This window comes from Pleurodeles waltl, chromosome 3_2 (assembly GCF_031143425.1).
Source record: "Pleurodeles waltl isolate 20211129_DDA chromosome 3_2, aPleWal1.hap1.20221129, whole genome shotgun sequence".
In the NCBI taxonomy this organism is placed as follows: Eukaryota; Metazoa; Chordata; class Amphibia; order Caudata; family Salamandridae; genus Pleurodeles; species Pleurodeles waltl.
In genome coordinates, this window is record NC_090441.1 from 153,904,549 (window position 1) to 153,919,783 (window position 15,235).

Below are 15,235 nucleotides of genomic sequence, written 5' to 3' on the forward strand. Positions count from 1 at the left end.
GACATCACCGCTGGGGGGTCGGCCACAAATCGCGTTGCCTCCCATATTAGACAAGAGCGCTCCTCCACCACTTGCTCCGGTGTGGGCTTGATCCCCGAGCGTGAACCACGCTTGCATTTCTCCTTGGGGGACGACCAGCCCTCCTCCGTGACCTCCGGTCCCTGTCCTGATAATTAAGTAGGCTGGCTATCATGGGACACTGATGCGCTCCTGGTGGCAGTGGTCTGCCCAGGACTCTGTGGGCCCGTTCAATCGAGAAGAATTTTGGGGTTTTGTCCCACAAGACAGTCTCTGCAAGCCATTTTTCTACAAACAGTTCAGCATTAGGGCCCTCGACCCGCTCCAGGAACCCCACTAGGCGGATGTTGTTCCGTCTCGATCTGCCCTCGGCATCTTCGGCCCTGCGCTTCAGCCCGTCCACCTCTTTCGACAGATGCAGCATCTTCTCCTGTAGTGTTCTAACCGTCGGGGACAGCTCAACCAGGTCTTTTTCCACATCTGCAACTCGGTCAGCCTGCGCGCAATGGTCGGTCCGGAGTAAGTTGACATCCATTGTTACTTCACTGATTTTCGATTCCAGGGTGGTTTTGGTGTCCACAATGGCCTGCAACACCCTCTCAAACTGCGAAGTGTGATTGCGCAGAGTAAGTTCCATCTGCCGCAGTGCCTGAAAGGTCGTGTCCTGCTCTTTAGATGGGGCATCCGGCGTGTCCATGGACCCCGTGCTCACTCTTGATGCCTTTGGCTTGCCCATTTGACCCCTATGACAGTGGAGCAGGTCCCCTGAGGAGGGCCCACTGTCCAGGACCACCGTGTGTGCGTCAGCCCAGAGGAACAACGTGGGGTGAGGACTTCCAGCACCCTGGTCAGCGACCCCTTACAGTGACAACAGGGTCCCGTCACCTTATATCATGACCTTTGTTCCTCTGGACCCCTTTCTGGCAGGTAATGGCTAAGGCAAATCCCAGGGTGTGGCCCACTTCGACAATTGTGAGGCCGCGTGGTGTCTCCAGGCTCTGCACTGCTGCGCTACTGGCGTATGGGGTCAACTCTGCCTGCCCATAATCATGAGGAGTGTCTTGTCGCATACTCCAGGGCAAAGCGGCACGGGGGCATGGGGCTGTACGCACTCAATTCAGGGCCCCAGCATCTCCATGACAGACCACAAATCCTTTGTCCTCGGCTCGGTTACGCAGCGCAGCCCCTCCGCGCTGCACCTCACCTCACCACAGCCAATGGCCACCGGTCCGCACAAGGGGACGCGCCCAACCATGGATTTTTGCACCGCAGATAGGTCGCTCTCGGAGTCCGTCGTCCCCGTGTGGCTGCACGCAGCCCTGCGCAGCTCTGTCTACGTGCAGGAGCGGAGCTCAGCACCTCCACACTCCGATAGAGTCAGCCAGTCCCCCCCTCCGTCTCTGCTATGGTGTCTGGCGCTCCCGGCAGCAGGGGCGCACGACCGCGCCGCAGGCCCCACCTCTCCAAGCCCCCTCAGCTCTTCCTCCTCGGTCACGCACTCGACTGGCGAAGGTCAAAACACCACCGAAGGACCGGAGATGGGCGTTTTGCAGGAGATTTTAATCGGCCGGGAGCGGAGCTGCAGGTTATGCTGCCGCTCCGGTCGCCATCTTGGCCACACCCCTTTCTTATAATTATGTCCTTAACGTTGCAGCCTAAACACACTGATTGGGTGAACAATGAATGTAAAAACCAGCCATGTCAGCGTTTTTGCTGCTGTTTACATCTGACTTCTTTTATTCAATCTTGCATTACCAAAGAGTGTTTGGTGTTTCAATGATGATGTGCATTTGCACTATTTTGCTTGCATCATATTAACATTGTCTCTAGGTGTCTCTTTGAGTTCAGGTTGCGGGTGGGGGTTTGTAGCAGTCCACATTAGAGAGGTCTGCAGTTGAGGCTGAGCTCCCAGAGCCTTTTGGTGAGTCATGAAGGGGTTCAGAATATATTTCTTTCTAACTCTTGGCCTCTCTGCATATCTCACAAACCAATGGTCATGTGTGCCAATTGGAATTAGGATTGTGTGTGAAGGAGGTGCACAGTACTGGGAATACTGACAGTGTGAAAGTAAAAGTAAATGCAGTGCCTTACCGGTGAGTGTGTGTGGGAGTGGTGACGTGAAGGAGATGCAAGGAAGTGCACGCAAGGATATATATGCAGGAGAGGGTGAAAAGAGGGTGCTGAAGAGGAAATAGATGAGGTGTGAAATATGCAAATGGAAGAGTTCACATATATGTAGGGAGAAAAGGGAGTAGGTGTGTAACAGTGAGACTGCAGAGGACAGTAGTGTGACCGTAAGAAAGGGAGTGCTGGAGACACTCCGAAGACTATTGGACCTATTGGACCTTCCACAGATCTTCTAATGTTTAATTTACTCATATTTTCCAAATTGAAACATTTTTCAGTCTAAGTATTCAGTTGTTGACTCATTTGTCTGATACTGGCAGCAAGCATTGGCAAAGACAATAGGTTTGGCTTGGTTTAGGTGCATATTTGTTACTGTGTGATATGCTACACCAATACTAGTTGGGTGGTACTGTGGGCAGCACAAGATTTTTCTCTGGATGTTTTAAGCCACGCCCAGAATTATATTGGCCACACCCCTTGGATAGGATTCCTACTTGCGCATCTTAGGCCACACCCATTTTACAGACTCTTCACCCCTTTTAAGCCCATTTAAAGCGGGTTAGCGCAGATCACTAAAGGCCCCCAATCATCTCCCGTAGTTTCCACTTCTTACTGTGGTCAGTCACCTCACAGCCATCCAAATCCTCATGGTCCTTCCCCCACTCCTCAAGGCTCCACCTTTTGACAAGAGTCCATTGATAGTCATACTCTCGCAGTCCTAGTTGTTGCTTCTGCATTGCCTCATCCAATCTTAAAATCTGGTCTATCTGTTGCTCAAGAGCCCGTGAGGCCCACCTTACCCACACTCACACCTGACAAGGAAGGTGCCTCAGGTCCCCCTCCGTCAAGCATGTGTCACTGTAACGCACCTACAGACCTTGCATCCCCTCCCCCACACAAGCCAATTGCTCCGAGGGTCTATGGATAAACCAGTGGCACAGTGGTCTGTGGAAAGGGTTACTCAAGTCTGGGAGAACTGAGAGCATTAGAGGCACCACCGGATACTCCTTCAGGCTCTGCTACCTCTTCTGCTGGTGAGCCCTTATCACCTGGTCGCCAGGCTGCTCCCCAGAGGCTCATGCGCCTTCAGCAGCCACAAAGACAAAGCCAGTTTTAGACCCAATTGGCAGTTGATAGTGAGTTACTTATTCAGCTCCCTCAAGAAGGTGGCAGCGCCAGCCAAGGCCTAATCCACCCCCACCTGTTTACATAAATAGACTAAGGCGCGCCTCCCCTCATCCCTGCCAGGTCTCTGGCACCTGTTATTCCACCTAGGATTGCTAAAATAGGAACCGTGTACAAACTGGTTTACTGGGGAAGGATCATAGCAGATGGCCACATGTCTACTTCATTCCCCTGCTGACCACATCCCTCTCTCCCACATCCTCCAACACTCCTGTCTAAATGGAGGAAACACTTCAGATCATGGCAGTCTAGACCACACATTCCCAAAGCATTTTAGACCTCAGTTGCACCATGCCTCAGGTAGATCACTGAGGTGGTACTAGTGGGTAGATTATTGGGTCTCACTGTAATTTCAGCATCCCAGAAACGGCCCAGTCGCTCACAGATCAAAGCACCTCTTTTTGGAATGTTTCGTCTGACCCCAGATTAGAATTTTAGAAAAACTTTGCTGCAGTACCAAGCATAGTAACCAGACATTATAGGAGGTCTTCCCTGATTGGACCATGACCTGACCTTACTGAAGTGCTGAGGCAAGCATAATCTGGCATATGTGAACCTCTGATTCCTGCAGGGAACATTCTGTGTATCTATTTAGTAGAGGTACATTAACATGTAGCTGATGGAAAGCTGCTTGGCACTTACAACTTTGCAAAGACACCTGGCAGGCTAGTCAACTGGCAGGCTAGTCAGCCTGAATCCAGAGGAATGCACCTCAGTTAGAGCACATTTTCAGACTGAGGGCCTGATTTAGAGTTTGGAGGATGCAGTTACTCCATCACAAACGTGACAGATATCACGTCCGCCTTATTAAGATTCCATTATGTCCTGTGGACATCGTAATAAGGCAGACGGGATATCTGTCACGTTTGTGATGGACTAACCCCATCCGCCAAACTCTAAATCAGGCCCAGAGTTCCTAGCAGCCTACCTAAGTTTGGGGCCTTCCAAAGTTCCCAAAACATTGAAAGGAAGCAGGTCCCCAAATCTCCTTGGGTTTCAAGATGTGATACTTAAGGGAGGAAAGCAGTCAATTTTTCAGAGGTACATGGAGGTGTGTTAGAGATACTTGGTCCACGGGGAGAACTCTTCAAATAGTGAAGTTTCTAACTTGCATTTTCAGGTAGTTAGTGTTCTCTTGGGAGTGTGTGGGGGGACAGAAATCTTACTCATGTCAATGTGAGAGTTAGAGGAAGAACCTGAGTTCATGGCATATCTGCACAAATAAGTAGTGAATAAGATCTATGTAGCTGCTCTTAGAGATATGGTTATGGGTGGAAGAAACCATGGTAAAGTCTGAACAGCCAGCACCTTAAGGAGCATAACTCCTGTATTTGGGGGAGCAAGAGTGGTGAAAAGGATAGCCCTTAACAGTAGTGACCCACAACTGGTAGGGAGGAGGGTCATTCCTCAGAAGAGCTTTGCAGTAAATACTGATCTTACGTTGAAGGACATGGGTATGGTAAAGTTTCCAATTTCTACTCGGTTCAATAACTTCTGCTTCATACTTTTGAATGAAAACTGGGCCACTCCAGTGTACTCAAGGTTACCTGCTTCTGAAGGAAACAGCCATGAGAGACCTTAAGAGACCATTAAGTTGGAGGGAGAAGTCTTGGATTCCACCCTTCATAGACTCCTTGTTTTTCCTGAGTCACAGGAACCCATTGTAAGGCAATGTTTTCTACCATTGGGGGATGATGCCCCTCCATAGAGACTTGGCCAAGAGGCGAATGGAGACAAAGCTTGCAGAGGCAAGGCCATGCACTCTAGACGCTTACTTTGAGGGTCCTAAATCCAACAACCTGTCATCCAAGTTTAGTTTCCAAGCTATGTAAGCAACTACATTCTACCCTTTCTCAAATAGCATATCCACACACACAGTACCTCCCTACTGGCTGTAGCTGTAGTGAAGGTGATGTGGTGGCGGTGATGTAGTGGTTAGTAGTGGAGTTGATGTAGTGGTTAGAAGTGGAGTTCATGTGGTGATTAGAAGTGGAGGTCATGTAGTGGTTAGTAGCGGAGGTAATGTGGTGGTTAGTAATGAAGGGGATGTGGTGGTCAGTAGTAGAGGTGATGCAGAGGTTAGCAGTGGAGGTGATGTAGTTAGTTATGGATGTGATAGTGTAGTTAGTAATGTAGTGGGCAGGTGCAGTGGAGGTGGTGTAGGGGTTAGTAGTGGAGGCAACACAGTGGCCAGGTGATGCAGTGGTCAGACGATGTAACGGTGTGAACCAGAGACTACAGCTATTTTCAGGGATGGGGGGGCGCTTTGCTTCCATAGCACCACCAGACCCGCACAGAGACGAGATGAGAGTACTCCCTGCGAAAAAGAGAGTCCTGCCCAACACCAAGGGGATGTTCATGTGCTCTCTCCTGTGTTGCCAACAGGTCTAACAGGGGACCTGCTCCATTGACATGCTGACTCTGGAGACTCAGGTGCAGGTTTGGGGTCCTAGCCATATCCTGCCCTCTTCCACAACCCTTCCCTTTTCCCCTTCCCATTCTCTGGAGCCTCTTGTTCTAAAGAGTTACAGGCTGAGGAACATAGCAGTGAGACATCTCCCTTGTGTTTCCCAAGCCCCGCTGATACTGATGGTAGGTTCATTCAGCACTCTGTACCTCTGGACACTCACTGTTTTTTTTGTTCATTTCAGTGTCTTCTGGGATTATGCTTTGGTGGTGCCCATCAGTCAGATCGTCTGCATTCACTGTCACCAGAAGCGTGAGTACTTTTTCATTTCTTTTTCATACACCATTGCATGCCCCTGAGACATTCAGAGGGGTGAGATGAGAGCACCTCGTTACCTCTATGCCTCCCGGGTAAACCCCTTTATCACCTCAACTCTCACACTCACTCATATGACAGCTGCACTCCATAGGAGAGCATGTAGGTAGCTCTTACCTGTAAATGTCCACTAGGTAGACTTACATTAGGCAGCATTAGTCGTTAGGCATCAGTGACTGCACATTTCTCTAATAACACAGCATGGGGAAGACCCTTTGATACATAAGGCGCTATTGACCAGATGTACAAAGAAATGTGGTGTCGTTTTCCTAATTGCAAATCGGTGTGATTCTTAATTACGAAATCACAAACAGTGATGCACTAATGTGTCTCAGACACATTTAGCGATTCCCAGTGTGTCACAAATTTGATTTGATTTGATTTGATTTGACTGTCATATCTATAAAGCACAACAAATACCCGGAAGCATCTAGGTGCTACCTGGCAAGGTTAGGGAAGGCTACAGACTAACGTTTAAAAATCCTCGGTTGTGTAAACATTCTTACATCCCAGTGCGAGTCGCTAATAGGAAGGGACGCCCTTAACACGTCCTTTCTTAATACTAAACCCATTTTGCGATTCGGTAATAGGTTACCAAATCACAAAATAGGGTTTGTACATAAAAGAGGCTTCTTTTGCTGCGGCACACGGCCCTGATTCTGCTAATTGAGCCGTTTGCAAGCACAAAAAAGCTTTGTAAATCAGGCTCTATGTTTTTATGTCAGCAGGTCCTTGTTTCTGGTGCATCTTCACTAGGCCACCGAGTCCATATGTTTGTTCTGAAATTCTGCATCAGTAGTTTGTTTCACCACTTAAATTTTTTGTAGTATAAGGGAGGGGTGCATTGCCAAGGTGTATTCCAAGGAGAGATAAAGTGACTCGTGTGTGCCTAGAATGTGAATCAATGATGTTATCCTGTTGCATAAACACTATGTCATATAAATGATAAAAGATGTTCAGATTTACAAAGTTCCCAGTTTAAAAATCCTTAGGACTGTTTAAAATGCCACAGGGGACAGCCATGCGCCTATTGATTACACAGCCTTAAGCCTTACCCTTAACAGAATTGCTTTGCGTTAGTTTATGAGCTGCAGACGGTATAGCTCAGAAAGAGTAAGCAGCGGTTGCCTGTCTCTATTACTGAGCTTTGCTTCATGGGTGTAGATTCAACAAAATGGCAAGGGTAGCTTAAGAGACATTACATACCCTTTGGCCTTAATGACATCACAGGAAGTACCATCATATAAACCTTGATCCTGATTTTTTTCAGGAAGCCATATTATATGACCGAACATCCCAACAATTGATATCGCTGAAGTTCCATATTAACTGCTTGATCAGCATAACACAGACATATATCTGTTTTAGATACCAACTACATTATAGTGCTGACTTGATCTTTGAGAGTTCAGGGGCGAAATGCTTGTCTTTAATTAAAGTGGGTGAGCAAAATGAGTAAGCCAGAACTCTCCCAGCAGGTTTCTCCACCCCTGCAAGAATTATTTTTAAAGAATGGGGTGAAGTTGTGCATTTTAAAGCAAAGTTTTTATATATATTTGCTACAGTGTAATAGGACCCAAAAGGGAACTCATTACATATTCAAATATTTTAATGGAATGCCAAGCCAATTAATCCTGACGATCTTTAAGAGTTTATTACAGTTTTGTCTAAATGAGATGTGGGTGCCCCATTTGTCAAAACATTACTGCATTGTGCCAGAATTCTGCAATTAATCCCGTCCACATACCATAGATGTGCCTTATTCAAAAATGACCTCAGTATGTCAGGGCCAGTATTTTGTTATGGTTGCCACCCTCCCGTGTGCAAGGGTTGTCCACCTTTATGCTAGGAATGACCACCATGTCCACATGTCAAGAATTTCCCCAAGTAGACCAGTATTTTTCCACAGGTGCCCTATATGCCATGAATTAACTCAGTATCAGTATCAGTATTTTACCATTGGGGCAGTTTATGCCAAGAATTATCCCTGGCGTGTCAGTTCCAGTATTATTGCAGAGGTGTCTGTCATGCTCAGAATAGCTGCAAGTATTCCAGTACCAGTCTTTTGCCCTGGGTCTCTCTATAAAACAAAATTACTTTCAGTATCCCAGGGCCAATGAAAAACTGGCAACCATCACATCGCATTCTTGCTCACATGATCCTTCATTCACACATATTCTCTCACTCATACTCACTCATTCATTCTCACTCACAGTCTTACAGCCCCTTACACGTATTCTTATTTATTCTCATTCATTCACTTACATTCACTCTTAATCTCACTTTTTCTCATTCACTCATACTTACTGACACTTAGGCCCAAGTTTACGAATGCTTTGCGCAGAGTTTGCATCTCTTTTGTGACGCAAAGTGTGTGAGGGGGGGATTTACTAACCAAAGCAAATCAGGATTTGCTTTGGATAATATCCCAAAGTAAGAAAAAGTTGCGGTATGTGCTGCTTGCGTTACTTCGCGCCAAGGGGGCATTCCAATGGTGTTTACATGCAACCAGCCCTGGGGTTTGTGGCAATCCGTACCTACAAATATTTGTAGATAGGAATTTACAGCAAAGTCTTACGCCTCCTCAAGACAGGCGTAATGAGGAGAAATGTTTGTGTACTGGAACTGAATCTTTCCAGTACAAAACCCATGCTTCAGAGAAGACACTCATCCTTGCACCATGACGCAAGGTGTATGCTTTGGCACATGACTACCAAAAGTGCTCCAAGGCAAGGAGAAAGAAAAAATGCAACACACTGTGGTAGATATAGCTTAATTTTCCTCTTTCCCTCTGATGCAAAGCTGTGAAGCAACTTTGGTGGTGCAGCGTTGACTTGCAGCAAAGAATATTAAATCTGGGCCTCAATCTCAGACAGACTTCCTCACTGATTTACACACAAACACACACACACACGTGCTACACATACACACTTTCCATCTGCAAGTAGGCACACAGAATCCATTTTAAACCATTTTTTACTTACAGCAGTTGCCTCCAAAAGTCCCTTTCCAGCTATGGGTGCTTTATTTTATATTACACTTATAATGAACAGTGGAACATTATTTACTATTAGAGTAATGAGAAACAGGCAGAAAATAAGGAGTGTAGAGCCAGCCATGTTATCTTGCCACTGATTTTGCCACCTCTGCGGCCAGGGGTCGCAAAGTTGGTGCCAGGGCTTCGAAGGGGCAAGACAGGGGTCACAGCTTCAACCCTGGTGACCCCTAAATGACGTCCATACTTTGCATTCTCCTGGACATGCACTAACTTGAATAATTAGTGAGTAGTGTACACACTTTGGGCCTGATGAACAAATTGTTTTTACAATCGCAAACCCTCAAATTGGGTAAATCTAAGGGTTCTGACTGCTAAAATGCTTATTGTAATGTACTAAACCCAATTAACAATTTGAAAAAGGTTTTCTGAATTGTTCAATGGTCTAAGTAAACGTAGAAGGGGTTTGTTAAGGGTGTCACTTCCAAATATGGATTCCTTTAGATATTTATTCATTTTTTGCGACTGAAATGTGGTTCTAAAAACATTTATATTCTATCACCAATTCAAAATTGATGGTAACACTCCCTTTTGAGAATGTTCACAGAAACATTTTTAGGAGTAGGCAGTGGTCAAAATTCCCCTGTATGGTGTGTCAGAGGCAGTAACTAACACCAAAATAATTTGATACAAAGTTAATCTGACATATTTTGTAACAAAATTCTTATATGTAGGATTTGATACAGAGAAATAACAATCCAACCTTAAATGCCACTTAATTTTAACATATGCTTTTCACAATCAATATGTGAAGTCTAATGTGTTTATTCTAACTTTTCATAATTAACAGATCAGCGGTATGGCAAAAGAAATATTTATCCTTGTGAACCAATCAGGCCTGCAGCTGTTATCAATGGCTTATCACCATAACTAACTGAGGCCGCCTGTACTGAGCGTAAGCTTTCTCACAAGGCAACCATCAAGCATACAGTCATAAAATTACATAGTATAAAGAATCATAGTTGGCATAGCAAAATACAATATCTGGTAAGACAGCCTAACAAGGATTCTGACAGTACACATCTTCTATACCCATAGTTTGTCAGCGGGAGTAACCAGCAGTAAAAAACTTCCCTACTATGGTAAACTGTAAGATTCCACGTAACCAAATACCTGTCTGCGGGGTTTAATACACACTAATAAAAAACTATTCTTAAATGCCTATTGACTTTAACTTATGCTTTTCACAATCAATATGTCAGGCTTACTGCCTTTGTTGTAACTTTTCATTATAAATCATCAACCCTTTAACCGTTATCATTGGCTGGTCACCGTAAGCAATTCAGACCTACTGTATTGATTCATAAGCTGTCCCACATGGCAATCGTCAGGTATACCATACTAAAATGACAAATATGTGCAAAATACAGTTGTCAAAGCAATACAAAATCCCTACTAATGGACCCTAAAAAGGATTGCCATAGTGCAAATTGCCTATCTCCATGTTTAGCAATCATTAAGCCCCCCTCCCAAGATGTGGCCACATGCCACCCTTCCATTAGGTAATCTTTGAAATTACAAGATATTTCATCCTTACCCACACTTTTGTTCATTCTTCCTCCTGAAAGGGTCCACCTGATACCACATTGATTTAATTCACTTCACATAGCATCTCTCCTGTCTCCTTTTCTCCATTTCACATTCATCTCCACACATTGGCAACCGTGACTAAAATCTGCAGCAAAATATTTTGCTCCTGGACCATATTCCAGGAGGTACTGTACTGCCCTTTGGCTATGCATAAAGTCACTCTCCCTTTTTGCACTGAATAAATCCTCAAGAGGTTTATGGTCTGTCCCTAATTTGAATTCTGTACTCCATATAAACCTTTCAGAATATTGCACTCCCTACTGCATCACAAGAGCTTTTCTCTCTATTAAAGAATAAGGTGAGTCAGCCCGCGTAAAGCTCTAGATGTATCAAAGGTTTTTACCCATTCTGTGTCAATGAGAAAATGTATTCGTACATATGGCCCAAAATGCGAGTTAGCTTGTATCAAGTGCGTTCAGTATTTTTCAAAAGACCGGAAGCTCGATATCGGCCTTTCGTAACATCTGCCGGAGATAGAAGCAATCGGAATGAATACTCATAGTTGCTGCATGAACAAGCTAGTCGAGGAACGCAGCTTGATAGTACTTATTAAGGTGCGGGAGACCTAACTCTTCTCCTCCGCCTTCAACATTCCACTGTAAAGTCGTCAAATTGATGAGGTTTCTTCCCTTGCCATAAAAAGTGACAAAGCTTTGGATCAATTTCATTGAAAAAAGATTGGGTAATTTTGATCATGAAATTTGAAAAAATAAAGACAAATAGGGAAGAATAGCCATCTTGACTAAAGCTACACGTCCTATAATAGTAAGCGGCAGGGAGAGCCACTGAAGTAGTAACCCATGCACCTCGTTAAGGGTGGTGGTATCATTTAGTCTGAATAGATTTGAAAAGGTTTGTGGAACAAGGATGCCTAGGTATCTATTGGCAAGAGTACTAAAATAGTGAGGTCTCATTGCGGTGGGTTAGACTGCCGGGGCACTGTTGAAGAGGAGGGCTTCAGATTTGGCGTGATTGATTTTATAGCCCTCAATATTCGTAAAAGCCTGAATTTTGGCCAGTGGATTGAGAATATTTTGCTCCTCGGTGGGCAGATATAAAATCATATCAGCTGCAAAGAGTTTTATCTTTAGTGCGCTCAGAATGGGAGCCCTCATCTGCAAATCTTGCCTTAATGCAGCAGCCAAGGGCTCAATAAACAGCAAACATAATGGGTGACATAGGGCACCCTTGCCTTGGGCCTTTTTTAATAGTGACACACCCCACCGTTTGATTATAGTTTTAGCCTGAGCCTTCTTATATAGATTTTCTAATAAACATACCATTTACAGAGGAAAGCCGAAGTTCAATAATATGGTGAACAGGACAGCCCATTGTACTGATTGAAGGCCTTTTCAGCATCAAGCATGAAAATACCTGCCTTTGTAATATTATTGGAGTCAATCGCCTTCAGCAAGAAGTTAGTGTTCGATGAGATCAACCTAGCAGGCAAAAAAACACTTTGGTCTAGATGGACCAAAGTTTACGATAGGAGGGCTATCCTGGCCATAATGATTTGGGTGAAGATTTTGTAGTCACTATTCAGAAGGCTAATTGGGCGATAAGAATCTGGTTTGTCAGGGGTGCTTATCTTTTTTCAGGAAACTAATATTCACTGTTCCCATAAATGAAGTGGGTAAATTACACCATTCAAGAATCTCATTGAAGAAAATGAATAAAAACGTAGGGCCTGATTATGATCTTGGCAGTCCATCCGCCATATTACCATCTACGCAGGATATAATGGGATCGTAATACGGTGGACGGGATATACGTCACATTTGTGACAGAGTAATCCATTACGCCAAGATCGTAATCAGGCCATTAGCTACTTGGGCTTCGAATACCTCATAGGTATCGGCCGGTAGGCCATCACACCCTCAGGCTTTAACATTGTGGGAAGGTTTTATTGCATCTCTTACTTCAGCCAAAGAAATAGGTGTTGTGGCAGTAGATTGTAGCTCGCTAGATAGCACCAGTAGCTGAATGGAATGCAAAAATTCCTCAATATGTTCAAGAGAAGAACTATTAGTTAGAGGGTATAACCTTGTATAGTTGTCAAAGAAAACTTTTCCTGTCAGATCTGGTTTCCGTTACCATTGGGCTCTCTGCTTCGCCATAGATTGCTTTGATAACTTTGCTCTTCCTTTTTTTCTTAGCTGACCATGTCAAAAAGCGCCCTACATACTCACTCTCCTCATAGTAATTCTGAAAACAAGTATTTGATTGACAGTTTCCTACACAGTCTTTTATTTTTTGGCCCACTTGTTGGACCGGGGTTTTAGTTATCAGTGTTTGGACCATGGCTAGGCGAGTTCATGCTGTAGAGCCGCAGCCTGTTACCTCCTAAGTTTATTGATCTAACCTTTAAAGGAAATCGCCTCGCCCTGTATAAATACTGTAAAAGCACCCCCAGACTGAAAAGCTGAGCCTTTATTTCGTTTGAAAAATTCATCTATAGTAGATCATAATCATAACCCATCTTTCTTCTGTTAATGATGATATGTCAAGGCACCAACGAGGCCATTCAGGCCTCGGATCCCTCGGAGATACCTCAACGTAAGGGACTGAATGGTCCGAAAAGGGATTCAGTAATATACCTTAACTGATTCTACTCCACATATGGGAGATCAAAAAGAAATCAGTTCTCAGGCAGAGTTATAACGTTTTGAGAAGCAAGTATATTCTTTTCCTTGCATGTGATTGGCCCGTCAAGGATCCAAAAAAGCGAAATTGCTGCACAATTTACTCAACAAACTTAATGACCTCTGCTTATTTTGCTGCTTCTTAATACCTGAGCAATCCAGTTTGATATCCTGGATAATGTTGAAATCCCCCCCAATACTACGAGTCCCTCATGTGACTGGATAAAATTATAGACTTCACTAAGAGAGGAATCATCATCTTTGATAGGACCAAAATAACTAATAAGGTGGATGAGCTGAACGTTCAGACCTCAGGCTCCCCAAAATCCACTGTGCCCTCACACAAAAGATCTTGCAAAATCAGGACTGCCACCCCCTTTTACTACAGTGCTGGCGGATGCATAGTGAGCATGTGAAATAGATGCAGGGAAACATGGGGGCATATTTATACTTGTTTTGCCCTGAATTTGTGTCATTTTTTTAATGCAAATTCGGTGCAAAACTAACTCCATATTTATACTTTGGCGCTAGACCTGTCTAGGGCCAAATTTATGGAGTTAAAGTTATTTTGGGGATGTGGAAACCTACTTTGCGTAAATGAGATGCAAAGTAGACGTTCCCGTGCAAAAAATGACTCTATGGCCTTAGCACCATATTTATCCCCCCATGCTAAAATCAAGCACGGGAGGGGTAAAAAAATTGTGCAAAGTTTGCTTTGCACCATTTTTTAACGCCTGGGTCAGGGCAGGAATTAGGGGAGCTGTGGGCCTATTTCCATGGTGGAACACCATGTAATAAGCCCACAGGTGCCCTCCCCAGGCCCAGGGACACCCGGACCCACACCAGAGGGACAGCGGAGGATGGGGGACCCCATCCCAGGTAAGTATAGGTAAGTACAGGTAAGTATTTTATTTTATTTTTTAAAGTGCCATTGGGGGCCCTGAAATGGGCCCCCCTATATGGCACTAGGTGCAATGGCCATGCCCAGGAGACCCTGGTCCTCTGTGCTGGCCACTGGGGTGGTGGGCATGACTGGTATGGATGGTTTTGCATCAGAAAATTACTCTAGGCAGGTTAGAGTCATTTTTTTTTTTACTCTAACCTGCCTACCGTAATGTTTTGGTGCAAAACCCCCTTCTTCCATACCGCCAGCCACACCTGACTAACGTCATTTTTTTTTACGCTAGCCTACCCTTTGCACCGGCTTGCACCATTCCATAAATATAGTGCCCAGCTGGTGCACAGAAATGGTTCAAGCTGGTGCTAAACTTTTTGGTGCAAAACTGCGTTAGTGCAGTTTTGCACCAAAAAGTATAAATCAGGGCCAGGGTTGTTTAGCGGAGGCTTAGAGGTGGGTCTTTGCAACAAAGTAATAATTTGCGCTTTCAATGGCTTGAGCAAAGCCAAAATAGACCTAAATTTGGTGTGATTATTAATGCCATTATTGTTACAGTTAACTATCCTCAAGCACCTAGCAAGCATAGTTTCTGAACTCCTTGAAAGCTTGATCTCCCTTTCCCAGACCTCCTATGGCCTCACATGGCAAAAAACATGCTACATCAACACATCAATGGCAAATTCAAAGAGAAAAAAACACTTTTGAACTTTTCTACCTGAATCTTTCTGACCTACAGTGACTCTACCCCTCCGCCACAGTCCCTCCTGTCCCAGGAGCACCACCCACTGATGAGTGCCCACCTTCCCTCCCCTTAAATAGCCTTCCTCTAAATGAGTGCCCTGACATGGCACTCAGGTGACTGCAACTTCGGATGATTGGGGCAGTCTTGCCTGCTATATCTATAAACAAAGTAGGGACTGGGAGATTTTCTGGTCCAG

At 44.8% G+C, this 15,235-nt stretch overlaps 1 protein-coding gene across 2 annotated transcripts in view; it reads left to right on the forward strand.

Annotated features, from left to right (window-relative positions):
• SGSM2 (small G protein signaling modulator 2) overlaps nucleotides 1–15,235 on the forward strand; it is a 761,725-nt gene that overhangs the window by 535,071 nt on the left and 211,419 nt on the right. For both annotated transcript variants that reach the window (XM_069227030.1, XM_069227029.1), the window contains exon 9: nucleotides 5,982–6,049. In XM_069227030.1, coding sequence (XP_069083131.1) covers nucleotides 5,982–6,049 — 68 coding nt within the window. The remainder of the gene's footprint in view (nucleotides 1–5,981; nucleotides 6,050–15,235) is intronic.